This window comes from Lygodium microphyllum, chromosome 6 (assembly GCF_053477565.2).
Source record: "Lygodium microphyllum isolate KBCC chromosome 6, Lygodium_microphyllum_v1.1.10, whole genome shotgun sequence".
In the NCBI taxonomy this organism is placed as follows: Eukaryota; Viridiplantae; Streptophyta; class Polypodiopsida; order Schizaeales; family Lygodiaceae; genus Lygodium; species Lygodium microphyllum.
Genome location: NC_141140.1, coordinates 20,866,778 through 20,885,408, shown reverse-complemented (window position 1 = coordinate 20,885,408; position 18,631 = coordinate 20,866,778). Strand labels below are relative to the sequence as shown.

The 18,631-nt window shown below is 44.4% G+C and overlaps 1 protein-coding gene across 1 annotated transcript in view; it reads right to left on the bottom strand.

The window, feature by feature from the left end:
• LOC148034362 (uncharacterized) overlaps positions 1–15,239 on the bottom strand; it is a 34,066-nt gene extending 18,827 nt beyond the window's left edge. The window contains exon 1 of the mRNA XM_087679307.1: positions 14,653–15,239. Within this exon, the coding sequence (XP_087535433.1) occupies positions 14,653–15,069 (417 nt within the window). The 5' untranslated portion in view covers positions 15,070–15,239. The remainder of the gene's footprint in view (positions 1–14,652) is intronic.
• Between the last annotated feature and the right edge of the window lie 3,392 nt (positions 15,240–18,631).

Here is an 18,631-nt window from a genome sequence, read left to right as displayed (position 1 = left end):
ATAAAGTGCCCGTACACACCGTTGTGAGAGAGGACGGCAGGATTGAAGCTTAGCATGGAAAACAATAGACAGTAGAGAGTGAAGCACGACACCCAATGCAATAGACTGAAATAGTGTTAACTAAAAGTACAAGGTACAACCCTTAAACCTTAGGGTTGTAGGGGGGTGTTCAAATCCGAACACGGTAAGTGCCTGTAAGTGTGTCATAAGCACATACGAAATAATACCATAAGTCTGGGGGAAAACACCTCTCCTACCGAGAGTAAAAAGTGCCCCAATGTCCTACTGATCGTTGACACTCCGATGTGAGCGTAGGAAATAAGTGAGGCGTGAGTGAAATACCCAACAAACCCCCCTAGAGTGAAGAGTAATCAAGAGTACAAGGATCATTCGCCACCAAACGAGATCAAATTTAAAGCATGGCGAAATGCTTCAAATTTTTCAGGAGGAAGAGCTTTGGTGAAGATGTTTGCCACATTACTGATGGTAGGACAATAGACAAGGCTGATATCACATGTATATAGCCTCGCTCTAACAAAGTGATAATGTATCTCAATGTGTTTCATGCGTACATGAAACACTGGGTTCCATGCCACTGCAATGGCACTCTGATTGTCAGTGAACAAAGGAGTAGGCTCCGTAACAGATACATCCAGATCAGCAAGCAAGCATCTAATCCATATGCATTCAACTGTGGTAGTGAAAGCTGCCTTGTATTCACCTTCACATGATGATGTGGCACGAGTGGACTGTTTCTTGCTAAGCCGAGATATGCAAGACGAGCCAAGAAAGAAACAATTGTTACTAGTGGAGTGACGTGAATCATATTCACCAGCCCAATCAGAATCACTGTAAGCATGTAATTGCAGTGGTCTCCCCTTAGCATAAAGCAATCCAAGAGATCTAGTACCCTGCAAATAACAGAAGACACGCTTAATAGCTTGCCAATGTGACATGCGTGCCTGATGCATATATATGCTCAGGGCTGAAACTACAAACTGTATGTCTAGCCTAGTGTTGCATAAGTAAATAAGACATCCAACTGTTGAAGCATATGTATATATATCAAATAAATCACTGTCATCATGTAATGACAGTTTAAGTCTAGGTTCCATTGGTGTACAAACTGGCTTGCAATCCTGTAAGCCAAACTTCTCAAGAAGTTTACCAATGTATCTTGACTGTGATAACCCAATACCTCTAGCATCATGTATGAACTGAATGCCCAAGTAATAATGCAAAGACCCCGAGTCTGACATGTCAAAAGTTTGCTGCGAATTTTGTTTAAATGCTTAAATCTGATCAACATGTGTCCCTATAAGCAAGAGATCATCAACATAAAGACAAATGATCAGGATGGATCCCCCCTCTTTACATACATAAAGGGTAGACTCGGATGAGCTGTTTATGAACCCTTGGCTAAGCAAGAAAGCATCTATCTTTGCATACCAAGCTCTAGGAGCTTGTTTCAAACCATACAAAGCTTTTTTCAGCTTGCAGACCAAGTGTTCCAAGCCCACAACTGCAAAACCAATGGGTTGTTGTACATATACTTCCTCATGAAGTTCCCCATGTAAAAATGCAGTTTTAATATCCAACTGATGCACAGTCCATCCATAATGAGCAGCCAAAGCAACCATAGACCTAATGGTTGTCATACGGGAAGTAGGAGCAAATGTCTCCTAATAGTCAATGCCTTTTTTCTGTGCATAGCCTTTAGCTACAAGCCTTGCCTTGTATTTGTCAATGGATCCATCTGCATTCCGTTTCAGCTTGTAGACCCATGTTGTTCCAATGGCTTTCTTCCTACGGGGAGCCTGATATGCGTCTAAACCAGACAAGGACAATTCTGATTTTTCATCAAATAGTACATCCCTACTGACAAACACCTTTTTCGAAACATAGGGTCTGTGGCCTTTGCTATCACTACTATATCCCATAAAAATGCATTTAACAACCTTATTATCCAACTTTTTTCTGAGTACCTTTGGAATATGTGCATATGCAAGGCACCCAAAGGTACGAAAGTGTCCAACAGAAGGTTTCCGGCTGTTCCAAGCCTCAAAAGGTGTAGTTTTCTTCAATGCTTTGGTGGGGCATCTATTCAAAACATGGCAAGCACACATGACGGCTTCCATCCAAAAATTGTGAGCCAAACTCTTTGCCTTCAGGATACATCTGGCCATCTCCATGAATGACCGATTCTCTCTCTCTGCAACCCCATTCTACTGTGGAGTATAAGCAGTAGTGTACTGATGGACAATGCCCTTCTGCTTCAGAAAGAAATTCAGCATAGAGGACATGTATTCCCCCTCTCAGTCAAAACGGAGAGTCTTAATTTTACAACCAGACTGGTTTTCAACAAGTGCAATAAAAGCCAAGAATGCATCATACACTTCTAACTTTTTGACCAAAGAGTAGACCCAGCAAAATCGAGTAAAGTCATCAATAAAGGTCACAAAATAGTAACATCCTCCCAATGACTTTGTTTGCATAGGTCCACATACATCTGAATGCACTAACTGCAACCTAGCTGTTGCTCTAAAAGCAACATCATGGGGAAAAAAAAACGATCTATTTTCCCCAAAATACATCCTTCGCACAAGTACTCAGGAGGTCTCTCCAATAGAGATAATCCATCTAGCATCTGCGTACGCTGTAAGAGCATCAAGCTACCAAAGTTCACATTCCCCATCCTAGCATGCCATAACTCTACCTATATCATAGCAAGAGTAAGAGTGGATGTCAAATATGCTGACTGATCAACTGAAAGGGCATCCAACTCGTATAACCCATGACATAAAGTGCCTGTCAAGACCAAAGTCATGTGTTCTTTATCTCTCACCATGCATCTGTCATCATCAAATGTTACCTGCAATCAACAACGTTCCAAAGAAGAGATAGAGAACAAATTCTTCTTTATACCTGGCACAAATAAAGCATCCTGTAGGCGGAGAATAGAGCCATCAATGGCTATGAGCACAATCTTCTCAATACCTCTAACAGGATATGATGCATTGTTGGCACACTGTACGGACTTGTCAACTGAAGTTGCAAGAATAGATACAAATAAATCTCTGCGAGATGTAATATGCCTAGAAGCACCACTGTCAAAAAACCAAGTCCCAGCATCCTCAATAGAGCTGAATGCTCGATCTACCCAAGAGGTGTCATAACTGCATGTGTAAAAACAATAGTCCCTATCTGCAACAAAGAACTAGGACTCAGTAGTAGTGGAAGGAGCATCAGAAACAAACGTTCCTGACTCCTTTTTCTTCTCTTTGGCAATGCGCTTTCCGCACTCAGTGATATAGTGGCCTAGCTTCTTGCAATAATGGCATTTGCCCTTTTTGGCTTGCGTGTCTCCTTGTTTTTTGTTTGCCTGTGATGTGCCAGAAGTCCCAAAACTCTGCGGAGCATTCTTCACATGGCTGCCTTTGCCCTTTTATCTAGCCATAAAAGCCTGCTCAGAGGCTATAGCATCCACACCACTATTCCTCCGTATTTGCTCCTCCTCTAGAAGCAAACTAACTAACTGAAGAAAAGTGATTGGCTGCGCAGCAATCCTCATGGTGAGGTTTAAGCCCGTATGAAAAGCCAAGTACAAAGGAAATAATGAGTTCAAAGTGGTAGATATCATCTGTGCATCCGAATAGTACTCATCAACATTCATGAGTTGCTCTCGCAAGTCCTGAATTTTGTTCAAGTGATCCTGAATAGAATCACTTTCATCCATTTTTAATGTCTCTAGCTCTTTCTTTAAGAAAGAGATGCGAGTCTCATTCTTGCCTCCAAACATCTGCTCCAAAGTTAGCCAAGCTTCTCATGAAGAAATTATTGAACGAATATAGGGAATGATTGACCGCTGAACTACCAATGCAATCAGCGACAAAGCCTGTGTATCCCGCGTATCCCATGCTTTTTGAGTTGTTGTTCTTTGGGAAAGTGGCTGAAGTGGAGCAGGCTGAGGTGCCTGTGGTGCACGTCCTCCTGGAGGAGTACCAGCTGGAGCCACAACTCCAGGTCGAGCTTCTTCTCCACTGACATAATCCCAAAGATTTTTGCCCACAAGTACATTCTTCATCATGAAGGATCAAAGTGAATAGTTATTCCCATCCAATCTGTCCTCCTTGGATACATAGGTGAAAACATCTCCTCCCTAATTTGCCATGATTTTTCAATTACCAAAAAATGCAAAAGAGCAATGTTAAAGCAGAACTTCACTGGAAATCTGAAAATTTCCAGAAATTGCAGGAAATAACTTTCTACAATTAGTGTACAGAGGTGCACTCTGTCAAAACTGTCCGTTATGCATGCAGTCCAACGTGCAATCAGTGTTCAGCAACATTGTACCAGCAAAATCCCCTAAATTTCTTGCCCCAAATTTGTCCAAAACAGTCTATCAGTGACTGAGACTGCAATAAATGTGCCAATGTCCTCAAAAAACACAAAAGCCCCAAAAAATTTTATAAATTTTCTCAAAAATTTGCATCAACCGTGTCTAGGACACGTATTCACAATTCTGTGTCTGCCCAAGCTGAAGTCCCTCTGTCTAGAAATGAATTCTGGGATTTAAAAAAAGTTAAAATTTTTAAAAAATACTCTGAAATGTCAAGTTGACAAGCTGGTAGCCATGGGCACAGGTACAAGTGCAAGCGCAGGTAGGGACAAGCGGCGCAGGTACAGGCGAGCTGGCAGGAGGACGTAGGACAGACAAGCAGCACAGGGTAGGAACTGGAGGGGCGGGGCGCAAGGACCAAACGGTGGCAGTTCTTAGGCACAGGCGGTGTGCACTTGAGATCCAAGGGGGCAGACAGCTCAGGCAATGTCAGAGGCGAGCAGCGTGGTCGTTGATCAAGGGCAGCGTTGCAATAGACGAAGCAGGAACAGGCGCAGGTGGCACTGGAGGGGCTGAAGGCGACGCACCTAGGGCATGGCAGCTCACGCACAGGCTGCAGGGCGTCGCAACTACCAGGTATCACAGCTGGCAGAGCTGCACAAAGAGTTAACGGGAGGTGCTATGCAGGGCACAGGGGCAAGGTGTCTCCTGCTGGAGTAACAGCTTCTGATGCATCTATCAACTACTATTGCTAACAAGCAGCTGACAGGTTCAGGCCTGAGCACAGAGAGAAGTCTGAACTGAACACAGACAGCAGACTGATCGGAAACTCTCTGAGGTTGAGCAGAGCAGAGCTGAGTAGAGCCTCAGCTCTCATACCAAATGTGAGAGAGGACGGCAGGATCGAAGCTCAGCATAGAAAACAATAGACAGTAGAGAGCGAAGCACGACACCCAATGCAATAGATTGAAAGAGAGTTAACTGAAAGTACAAGGTACAACCCTTAAACCTTAGCGTTGTAGGGGGGTGTTCACACCCGAACATGGTAAGTGCCCATAAGTGTGTCATAAGCACATACGAAATAATACCATAAATCTGGGGGGGAGAACCTCTCCTACCGAGAGTAAAAAGTGCCCCAGTGTCCTACTGATCACCAACACTCCGATGTGAGCGTAGGCGTAAGTGAGGCATGAGTGAAATACCCAACAACTCTGCCTACTGAAAATGGCTAGTATGACAAGAATAATAAATAATGCCCTCCAAGAGAACTAACTGCACCAATAGTAACCTACGAAATGCTAGTCCAAGGATGACTAATCTCTAACACCCCCTTTCAAATCCTAAACATGGCATCATCAAGCTCAAGGATCTTGAGTCTTGTCGGAGAAGAAGCTGAGGAGGCGCCTATTGTGCTAAGAATTGCTCTTAGCCACTTAAACAGCCCCAAAACATGCTTATTTTAGGCTTATTTTAGCCAAAATCCTAAAACGGGGAACCAGGTGGTTAGAGGTTCAAGTCCTCTTCGATGGGCGATGATATCTCAACCCTACTACCATTACGCTTTAAGTGGGAGAGAATCTAGAACCCTAATTTTCTATAAATTGGCAGCCAGCCATCCAGTCTTCCCCCAATCTCGTTTTTACAAGTTTCAAGTGTTACCAGCTTGCTGCCCACACCCCATTCGCGAAGGACATCTCAGCCGAAGCTGCCCATTGCTGTCTCCATCAATTGGCGCCTAATTTCCAGCCCTCTTCACACAGTTTGGAGTTGATTCCAACCAAGCGATTGTTGTTCCTGTGCAGACCTGCTGCCATATAGCCTGCCACGTCATCATAGCCCTGAGTTTGCTTCTTGCAGGCTGTCTTGCCTGCGTTTTTAGTCTTTCTCTCTCCTATAGGCTGCATTTAATGCTAGCCAACCAACTACTATTTTAGGCCTATGTCATGCCTATTTATAGTGGGGCTCCTCCCCCTCATAGATCATCATCCTCCATCAAGTGGACTTCCTCTTGGAGAGAGGAACTAGTGCTATTGCCAGTGCCCACGCAACCAGTGACTCACTGTTGTACTTGACTATCTCCTGTTTGGTATATGGATTCCATTTCTCGAGCACATCTCTGAGTTCTCTTCTTTTGCAATGTTCTTTTGTTTTTTCTCTCTTCTATCTTGTGTTCAACTATTCATTTCAACACTTGTATATGCTTCCATTGTTACACTACTTTTGACACCCTCATCTAAAGTATCTAAAACATATAAAATGACATACAGATACAATGTCATAGCTCCTAATGTCCTCATCTGACCCAAACTCAAGCTCACAAGCAGTAGATGACCACACGAGACATTGGAGGACTAACACCTTCTCTCAAATCCTGGATGTGGCAGAAGGCTGAAGGATATGTGTATCCGAGGGTGGCATAAAGAGTGCCAACCAACGAAGTTTGTCGATGAAAAAAGCCAGCCAAGGAGCAAGACCCCCTCTCCATATAAAAATCCAATCAAACAGAAGGCCATCAAAGGGCAAGGTCAAACAGAAGGCCATCAAAGGGCAAGGGAAACAAACAAGCCTTGTTGGATAAGTCCTAAAAACGCAAGTCGAGAATGGGAGAGCGAAGTCTCTAACCTAACTATGAGACGATAGCGAGGAATTATTGAAGGTGCCATAAGCTACATAGAAACAACAAGGACAAAGATTAGAAACCTTGAAGAAACTCCTCACAACCTTGGGAAGTCCCCCTCTAAAACACAAATGGCCAAGAAATCCACAGCCACATCACCAATATTATTCCCCTCAAAAAGGGAGGGAAGGTACAAGGCAACCATCAGGGGAGATGGGGAGGGACGGGATGGAACCTGTGGGATAAATGGTGCACAATCAAATATGGGTCCACAATAGAAAGTTGCCTCGAAGGGCCCAACACAATGGCAAGGGAAGAAGGGAGCATGCAAAGCCCCCTCTTCTACCAACCTGTCACAAAAGGGGCTCCTCCAAAGGAATCATCCACAAAGATGGCCGGTTCGAGAAAGACAACACACGTCCCAAGTCTAGGAAGGCCAGAAACTGAGAGGAGAGGGAAGCCCAAGTCAAGAACATGTAGGGTCTCAAAAATGAAGCTCAAGGGATGATCAGACAATAAAAGCAAGGTGCCAACACTGCTAACATGCACCGAAGAGATGTCGTCGGTAATGACAATACCCTTTGACGAATGGAAAACTTGCAACAAATCATCTCAAGAAGTCACAAGACTCAACGTGCCACTGTCAATAAGCCAAGGTTGCTTAGAAGACGAGATACTCAAAGAAGGCTCCTCCATCTGATAAATGTGTAGAAACACAAACTCGGTGATAATAGCGGGCAATGAAGTAGAGATAGACGAAGGCTCTAATATAGATTCACCCTTCGCTCCTAGACAAAGGTAATGTATTTCCTCCAACACTTCTCCTAGAGATGAGAGATCTTCCTACAATGAGGACATGAGGGATACCTTGACATTTCCACACAAAATCTGTATCAAAAAAGTCTCACTGTGATGTGCATCCTGCTCAAGCACCATGGAATTAGCTCCTCCTAAGTGAGTCTCCCGCATACGAGAAGTGAGAAGACTGGTGTAGAACACATCGTATGTCGGTGACGAAAAATGTGAGAGGAGTGTCACATCTAGGTCCTTTGAAGAAATTTCCATACCAAGGGATGAAAGCTCATCCCAAAGTTCCTCCCTCATCATAGGGAAAACTACCAACATAAAGTTGCCATAGCTTCAACTCGAGAGATAAGCGATGCCCAATTGTCTGGACCCGAAAGAGAGATGCCAATCTTTGCCAAACCTGTGCACCAATGCGGATACATCTAACATGCATGAGGACAAAACCTGTGCAACTCAAAAAGAGAAAAGAGCGAGCTCTAGCATTCAACCGATCCCATAAAGTTGTCGAATCCGCAATCACACCATCAAGAGGAGCCACAATAGGTTGGGGTATAGGGATAGTAACAAAATCCCAAAAGTAACGATTGTCGAGGAGGCACTCCATGCGGCACGACCATAGAGGGTATTTTGTCTCATCCAACTTGTCAGATGCGAATAGAGAGGGTAGGACTGGTTCTTGCTTAGGAGATGCCATCAATGCCAATCGAGGACTGAAATTCCCAAAAGAATATAGCGAGAAAGAGAGATAATATGGTGGCTAGTCTAAATCATCCCAAGTCACACGATCCCCCAAAGCATACACATCAGCCATTGATGTCCTTCAATAAATACCTACAAGAAAACAAAGAAGATGCTACAGCTGGGATACCCTCCACCTATACAAGGTCCATCAATGTGCTAATCAGAAAGGACCAATGAAGGGTACGGCTGCAATAGATGTAATAAACAAGTCAAAAAACTATTGCCTAACTGAGAAAAGGGGCTGCCTGACAAAAGAGAGTGATTGTCCCAAGAAACACAGTAAAGAGTAGCTCTATCTACCTAAAAACAAGCCACCCAACATGTAAGATGGCCGCCTAGGCCAAATAAAGGCCACCCTAGTATGGAAATATGCCGGGCAAATCTGAATAGTGTGAGAGTGCGCAACGGAAGAGGAAATACGAACACGGAGGGAGAGAGAGAGAGAAAGCAGAAAATAAGGAAGAGAAATCTGCACTGACTGAAATGAATGCTGAATACACTGAAATGGACTGATCAGTCCCTGCACGCAGCCCACAGCGTCAGTGAGGGCACCAGATCAGGCTGATGATGATGGCAGCACCACCACGGGGGAGAAGGAGTGTCGGAATTTGCAAGAAGACAATTGACCAAGTGGGGAGGGGTGCTGCCAATAAATAGGCAACGGACAAACCCTAACCCTAACCCTAAAATGGGCGCAAACCCTAAAAGTGCCCTAAAATGGGCGCCCCACAACAGTGACCAAAAAGTGGCCGGGCAGCCAGTGGCTGCCCACTAAAAGAGGCCAAAAAGAAATACACATCCTAAGACAGCCAGTCAAGAGTGACTAGCCTCCCCCATCATAACACATGACAGACATGTCAGAGCTCCTAATGTCCTCGTCTGACTCAGACTGAGGCTCACAGGCAGGAGATGACAAGGCATGACAAACATGACTGCTAACACCCCCTCTCAGATCCTGGATGTGGTTGAAGGCCGAAGAAGAAATGGATCCGGGGATGGCAAGAGGAATGCCAAAGTCGATGAAGTCCGTCGAAGTAGACTACCGCTGAAGGAGCTCCTCACGATCCTGGAAAGCCCCCTCTAAAACACTAGGGGCCAGGGAATCCACAGCCGCATCACCGAGATCGTCCCCCTTTGAAAGGGATGGGGGGTACGAGGGAACCACCGGAGGAGAAGGTGGGGGATGGGAAGGAACCTGTGGAATAGAAGGTGCACAGGCGGGAACGGGTGTAGCAATAGACTGCCTCGGAGGACCCTGCATCAAAGAAGGGGAATGGAGCCTGTAAAGCCCAGTCTCCTGCCAACCTGTAGATAAGACAGCTCCTGTAAAAGAATCCTCAATAACAACGGCATGCTCGGTGAAGATCACTCGTGTGCCAAGCCTCGTAAGACCATAAACTGAGAGGAGGGGAAGGCCCAAGTCCGGAACATGTAGGACCTGTGAAAGGAAGCTCGTAGGTCGGTCTGTAAACAAAGGCAATGTGCCAACACCACTAATAGGCACCGATAAAATGTCACCAACAGTGACTGAACCCTCTGATGGACGGAGATCCTGTAACAAATCACCTCGGGGAGTCATATGACTCGAAGCACCACTGTCCACTAACCAAGGCTGCGCAGAAGACACTGCAGCCACGAAAGAAGGATCCTCCTCCAAAGCATGGATATGAAGGAACACTGACTCATGGGTAACAGCTGGTGTAGAGGTAGAAGAAGGCTCCGATGTAGATCCACCCTTCGCTCCCGGACGAAGGTGAGGGTACTTCTTCCAACATGTCTCCTCTGGATGTGTCCCTTTCCCACAGTGTGGGCACTTCGGTCTCTCTGAATCTGAGTCAGAGCCTGAAGAACTGTCCTTCTTCTTAGCCTTTGACTTCTTCTTCTTCTTCTGTCCTCCCGAACCTGCAACAAAGGCTCTAGTGGAGTCGGATCCACTAGCACTGACCTCTCTGAGTCGCTCGTCATGCTCCAAGACAAGCGGGGATAGCTCCTCCCATAGAAGCTTCTCACGGGTCCTCGATGTAAGTAGACTGGTGTAGAAGACATCAAACCGAGGCGATGGCAACTGAGTCAAGAGAATCATAGCCATGTCTTCAGAAGATATCGTCCGACCGAGAGATGCAAGCTCATCCCTCATATCCTGTAATCTGTTGATGTGGTCCTTCATGGAAGGACTATCATCAATAGCGAGCATCCGCAACTTCTTTTCGAGAGATATCCGGTGGGCAAATGTCTTCTGCTGATAGAGAGACGCTAGCTTCTGCCACACGTCCGCTGCAGTCTTCAACCTGTGAACATGAACAAGGACAGAATCCTGCAAACTCAGAAAGAGGAAAGATCAGGCTCTAGAATTGAGCCGATCCCATAAGGCTGCGCGATCCATAGATGTCCCATCTGCGGGATCCACCATAGGCCGGGGAGTAGGAGCAGAAACAAGCTCCCAAAGATCGAAGGAGTCCAAGATACACTCCACCTTGCAGGACCATAGAGAAAAGTTGGAGCCATCCAACCGGTCCTCTTTGGGCAGCTGAGGAAGTACGGGTACCTATGTAGGGGGTACCAAAGGCTGCATCTTCGGCCCACTGGAAGGGGATCGCCGAGATACAGGAATAGAAGGGGGACGGGAACGAGGAAGAGACTCCATATGACGATCCTCGCGATAGAAATCACGCCTCCGTTCAGATGAATGTCGAGACAAAAGCTCAGCATCTGAGTCATCAAATCCTGTAAACTGATGAGAAGACATCTTCCAATCTACAAACACCAAAACACAACAAGGGAAGGTTGCCGGTGCCGAAACACAAACACCAGAAGCTCCTGAGCTGGCCGCCTTGCACAGAACGCAAGGATGATGTCAAACGGAAATGCTGATGATGCAATCACCACAGAAAAATAGCCGCCTGCCTGAAAACGCAGCCTGGGAATAAGTCGCCAGCAGGAAAAGAGCCGCCGGACGATGGAACAACAGCCAGAACAGTAAGGCGCAGGCTGGAAGGGTGTCGCCCAGCTGGAGGAGGGCCGCCCAGGCTGAAAACGCAGGCAGGAAGAGGGTGGTGATGATGTGGCAGCCACTGGAGAAGGCGCCAGCAGCAAACGCAAATTTGTTGATACCAAAACAGGCCGCCCTAATCAAGGAGATGATGCAGAGGATGACGCCTCAGCTGTTGGAGACGTCTTGACCAGCAAACGCAGAGTTGTGGGTGTTCTCCCGCGTAAAACTCAGCTCCGTGTACTCTCAGTTTGGCGATAATACCATGTGAGAGTGCGCAACGGAAGAGGAAATACGAACACGGAGGGAGAGAGAGAGAGAAAGCAGAAAATAAGGAAGAGAAATCTGCACTGACTGAAATGAATGCTGAATACACTGAAATGGACTGATCAGTCCCTGCACGCAGCCCACAGCGTCAGTGAGGGCACCAGATCAGGCTGATGATGATGGCAGCACCACCACGGGGGAGAAGGAGTGTCGGAATCTGCAAGAAGACAATTGACCAAGTGGGGAGGGGTGCTGCCAATAAATAGGCAACGGACAAACCCTAACCCTAACCCTAAAATGGGCGCAAACCCTAAAATGGGCGCAAACCCTAAAAGTGCCCTAAAATGGGCGCCCCACAACAGTGACCAAAAAGTGGCCGGGCAGCCAGTGGCTGCCCACTAAAAGAGGCCAAAAAGAAATACACATCCTAAGACAGCCAGTCAAGAGTGACTAGCCTCCCCCATCATAACACATGACAGACATGTCAGAGCTCCTAATGTCCTCGTCTGACTCAGACTGAGGCTCACAGGCAGGAGATGACAAGGCATGACAAACATGACTGCTAACAAATAGACCCCGCCCTAGTCTAGGACTAGCCATCTGGTCTGAATAGACCCTACCCAAGACTGAAAAGAACCGCCCAAATCTAGATAATGGCCACCCTAGCATAGAACACAAGGTTAATGACAGCTTTGCATGAAACAAAGATACAAGTGTGCTGACTATATAAAAACGCAATAGACCGGGCATTTGCCTTCAAAAACACGAGCCACAATAGGCAAAAAACAAGCCATCCAACCTGCTAGAAGCCAGGTGCAAAATGCAACCTATCCCTGTAAAACACAGCCTACTATGGGCTGAAAACAGGCCACCTTGCAATGTTTGATGCCAAACGCAAGGTATGCAACAAGTGTGTCGCAGACAACATGCTCCTCTTCAAGATCTCCGGTTCCCACACGTGGCTTTGATACCATATGAGAGTGCACAACGGAAAAAGGGAAGCGAACACAGAGAGAAGGAAACAAAAAGAGAACGCAAGAGAGAGAAGGAACAATGTGACTACAAGGCTGAAGGTACAAAGCTGCAACAATTAGCCCCAACATCCAACTCTATGCGTCAGTGTGGGTGCCACACAATAGTAGGGGGATGGGAGACTAAGGAGGGTTGGCTGATTACGAAGGATCAATGATGAATAATGAGAATGGGAGGGAAAACTACCTAAGTATAGGCAAATTGGGGCTAAAAGTGGCCAAACACTAAACAAGGCACCCAAGACAACCAAAGTGCCCAAAAAGAAATGAACTAATGTGCCCTCCATCTAAAGTGTCTAGAAAACATAAAATGACAAAGAAATACCACATGCAAGAGATGAACACACAAGACACACATGACTGCTAACAATACGTACCCACATCGTAGTCAGCATCAAGTACATAATCACAATATACAAGCTATTCTAGCATCATGCATCATAACAACCAATTGATCACAATAGGAATTATCCTAACAAATAATTACATATATAATCAAAAAATCATTGTTTTATGAGCTTGGTTAACAAACTTACTTAGTTAACAAATTAGATAAGCATCACCACAACTAGTACCAACTACTCGATTAAAAGAATTTGAATAATTTGGACTAATATGCATCTCTAGGAACCAATCTTTCAATATCGTATAAATCACAAAAGAGACCAACTACACTATGGATAGCAATATAAATATTGCAATTTTGTGTGATATTGCATGAAAAATAAGTTAAACCTCATGTAATATAAATAGTGCCAAAAAAATTCCTAAATTGTACAAGTCTTTCACTTTTTCACAAGCCATGTTGCAAATGGTTGTGCATTACAAATGATATTACACAAATTTGCCTTTATTTTCATAAGAAAACATAGTATCCGTAGTCATGTAATCTTTCTTTTTTGACCTGTACACCGCATGACTACCAATCGTTCAAAATCCCTAATATCACTTCAAGATTCTCTCCAAGCTCCTCTATCTTAAGAAAACTTATATAATGCACTTTCACACTTAAAATACATGTTTCAAAAACTATCACAATATCATAATCCAAGATTAACAATTTAGCAAATGACTACAATTGTATATTCTAAATCACACATAATGAAAGCAACGACTTGTTCAACTCAAGATAACCATGGCTCAATGAGGTAGTGCTTGAAGGAATAAGATTATGAGATATCCTTGTTTGATAACATTACTTAAGAGATACTAGAAAATCCTTATCAAGCGAATTGGACCTGGTCTTGTATTTGTCACTACACTAAGTGTTAAATCTAGCTTCTTAGATTGAGCTGGAAACTCATGTTACATAATGTCCCTATACAGTAGGGGCTTACAAATCTATTAATGGCCCACGCACAAAGAAGCAATCAAACAACAATACAATAGGCCAAAGACTTCACAATATAAAAGATAATATATCTACATGGAAACAAAGCAATTGTTACACATGCGACAAGCAAAAAAACCCTTCAACTAATAAGGGGAGTGGATGCCCGTTCTTTTCAAGAGTATATTGTGAATTAGCAAATCTCAAGCTACAACAGCAACACCACGGTGCTGCAAAAAGGACCGACAGATAACAGGGGGAGCACACGCTCTACACTGCACCAAAAGAAACTGAACCAAACAGGGGGAGCACACGCTCTACACTGCACCAAAAGAAACTGAACCAAACAGGGGGAGCACACGCGCACACACACGTGCACATGCACACACACACAAGAGCACAGAGAACAGGGATCTCTTTCCAGAAAATCTTTGGAATTGCACAAGGCAGGATATATGAATGCCAAGCAGAAAAGCAAAAAACTCATCGCATATATTGGGGCTGACACATCTGGACAGTTGAGATGCATACCGGGGCCTGATAATGTTGATCAGTAGCTGGAGAAGGGTACGATGCTTTGGGTGGATAAGACAGGTCGTGGGGCTGATAATGTTGATCAGCAGCTGGAGAAGGGTACGATGCTTTGTGTGGGTAAGGGAGGTCCTCGGCCGATCTACCTCCTCCATCGCCGGTTCTGCCGGTGGGGAGCGAGTGGTTGCGGATGGGGACGAAATCGTAACTCGGCACGATTCCGTCGCCATAGCTCTCCTCAGGAAGGGCCGCTAGGTCGGCAGCTGCTGACTGAGGAGGCTCAGAGACAGAAGCGGACGCAGATGCAGAGCTGTGGTTGTTGCTAGTGCTGTTGTTGGTGGTGTTGTAGGGGACGGTAGGATGCAATAGGTCGAAGAAAGGCTCGTTCTGAGAGCCTGGCACCCCCTGCTGCTCCATGCCGACACAATCGATGACAGAGAACAAGTTACAAAACCAAACAAAGATGTGCCCCCCGCAACAATAAGTAGATCCTATTTATACGCTGCAGTATCCCTTCACGAAACAAAAGAAGCAATCATAAGCATTGTCTCGCGGCTCGCCTCCTTCGACCAGCAATGTCATCGTCCAAACTCGAGACTTCTAGGATTTTTGTCGTGAGAAATTGTAGAAAATTGGACGTTTTATTTCGATAAATAACAAATTTTGAATAAGGTTGTTCGAAATTTTCAACTTCATCATTGGACAAAAGGCATATGCTTCTATCTCAATTCAAAGATCTCACATTACATGCTACACCCATGCTTGGATAGGGTGGATGTGATCACTAACGCTACATGCCCCTTGTAGTACAACATCACCCACAAATATGATTTGACACCGCCATAGAGATGCCCTCAACGATACCTTGGTACCATTTTATCAAAGAGACGACAAGTGCTATTCTTGGGGCAGGATAGCAAGGTGGTGTAGAAGACATTCGAGAAGCTCAATGCCCTTACCCTGGTACACACATGCTACCTCCCTCTATCAAGTGTCATGACAACCTCCTCTATGTCAACATCCAAACAACAATCCCAACTCCACCTTCTTCAACACATCTATGGTCTAAGATGTCGTTAACAAACTCCTAAATGATTGAGCACAAAATCAAGATGGACTCATAGTGGAGCACCACATGTGGAAGAGACATGCTATCACCACTCCTAGCCCATCTATTTAACAAAGCCCTTTACTAATGCTTCCCTAACCAATTGGTTAGCTAATACTATAGTACCAATCCTAAAAGCTAGAGACCCTATGGCTCCCACTAACTATAGGATCATTATGGTTGTTAGCCAGCTTTATAAATCTATACAAAAGCATGAGTTGAGCAAATGGGTAGAGACACACCAATATCGAGCATGTGGACAAGCAAGGTTCAAGAGAGGGTATTCCACACTTGACCACATACTCACACTCTAAGCTATCATTAAGGAGGGTGGGTAGAGGTCCTTGCTAAGATGTGGTGGGTGGTCTTGGCATTGTATGAGTTAGTCACTAGAAAGATCCTTACTCCACGAGGCTGTCTTAGCATTATATGAGTTAGTCACTAGAAAGGTCCATGCTCCATGAGGGATGTTGAAGAAGATCATTAGCGTTATTGGAGTGAAGTAGATTGCTCGCTCTCTGTCCACAGACATGCCATGATCAAGTGTACAAATTAATTATTGCTCATGCCATATAAATCCACACCCCATGCGAATGCACCCTCAATAAGACATCCTTGAGCCAACCATGCGAACCCACACTTGCCATATCATCATAGAGCCTCCTAGTCATTGCCTACATAATCGATGATGTCATCATGGAACATTTTAGAAGATCTTTAGCCACCCTCCAACACCTATAAAAGGAGGGGCTCGCCATAGAGCTCCTTAGACTTTCCAATGCTAGTCTTGGGAGCTCAAGGAGTCGAGACCTCCAAGTAAGTAACTTCGAGTTCCAGTTCTAGTTCTTGTCTAGTCACGATATCTAGTCTTGCCTTGTCTTCCATTATACTGTTGTTGTCTTGTCACCTTGTAATCTCGTAGTATGAGATCTTGTCTAGTATTATCTTGTATCTTATTCATCCTCTCGAGGGAGATCTTGTGATTCTAATATCTTGTATCCATACCTATGGTCCCTGGATGTGGGATCCTTCATATTCTATCAAGTACTATTGTCTATACCTGCGGTCCCGAGTTCTGGGATTTTATGTATCTTGCTAACTTATTGTTGTACCTTGTGCCCCTACGTGGGATTATTTTGTAATCAAAATTCTTGTAAAAAATCTTGCATCTAGTCTAGTCTTTGAGCACAGTCTAGTCTTTGAGCATAGTCTAGTGCTCCCATAACAATTTGGCAAGACTACTTTCTAGCCCTACTAAGCACCATGGAGGTGACCCTTGAAAGAATCATGGCCTCCCTTCAAAACCCCCAACAACAAATTCAAAACTTGAATAATCTACAAGCGCAACTTCAAATAGAACACCCTATGTATCTAGGCCCTACACTTCAAGAGATGCAATACCAAATCAGAGACTTACAAAACAATAGAGAAAGTGATCTGATAATTCCTAATGTTTATCAAAGCCCAACAAGAGAACCCAAGATCAGTATGCCAGAGAAGTTCAATGGTGACCATTCGAAGTTCATGGGATTCCTACCACAAGTAAAGCTCTATATCCACATGCAGCTGGATAGGTATCCATATGATTCTTCCAAGGTGGGATTCATGGGGACTTTGCTTTCTGGTCAAGCTTTATCATGGTTCGCCTCAATCTTCGAAAAGAATATGCCAGTACTTCATAACTATGAGGCATTTCTTTGCGAGCTCACTTCCACATTTGGAGATGCAGACATTGGTCGAGTAGCAGAAATAAAACTTCGGAAGCTACGACAAGGTAACCGCCCTGCCTCTGCTTATACATCTGAATTTAGGCAATTAATATGTGACCTCACTTGGCGTGAGGAGTATTTCGCTAGCTAATTTAGATGGGATACCAGATTCCAGTACTCCAAAAGACCAATCTTGCACCAGCTAAAGTTGTGGATGGAAGACCTCTAGCATCTGGAGATATTACCAAGGAAAACCAACCACTCATGGTAACTATTGGTGATCACAAATCTCGTATATGCTTTAATGTCATATCCAGTCCCACAAATCCAATCATTCTTGGGATGCCTTGGTTAAAGAAACACAATCCAAATTTTGATTGGGTTAAGTAAAAGATTATATGTCTTGAAAATCAAGGAAAGTCGGTATATCTAGGAGCCAAAGCCTTTATGCACACAGTAAGGCACGAATCGACCTACATGATATAACATACACTAGCTTAAGAATCTAGTAAGGATGAGTCAATCAAGCTACCAAGCCAATATTAAGAATTCCAAGATGTCATTGAAAAAAAGAATGCAAATCTCTTGCCCGAACACAAACCATGTGATTGTGCTATAAAACTCCATGAGGGGGCTAAACCACTTTTTGGACCCATCTGCAGGCGCTATCCCCTAATGAACTAGCTGAACTACGGAAGAGCATTGATGAGAACTTAGCCAAGGGGCTCATTAGGCAATTGAAGTCTCCTACTAGAGCCCCAATCCTATTCGTGAAGATGAAAGACAAGTCCCTTCAAATGTGTGTGGATTATCAAGGACTCAACAATATAATAGTCAAGAATTGTTACCCTTTGCCATTGATATCAGATCTCTTGGAACGCCTTGGAAAAGCCAGGATCTTCACAAAGATTGATCTACGAGGGGCTTACAATCTTGCATGGATTAGAGAAGGACATGAATGGAAGATAGCCTTATACACAAGGTATAGTCACTTCGAGTATGTTGTTATGCCATTCAATCCCAGCAATGCTATTGTAGTGTTTCAACATATGATGAATGATATCTTTCGAGAGCATTTAGATGATTTTGTAGTTATATACTTGGATGATATCTTGATATTCTCAAAAGATCCAATGGAGATTGAGCACCATGTAAAATTAGT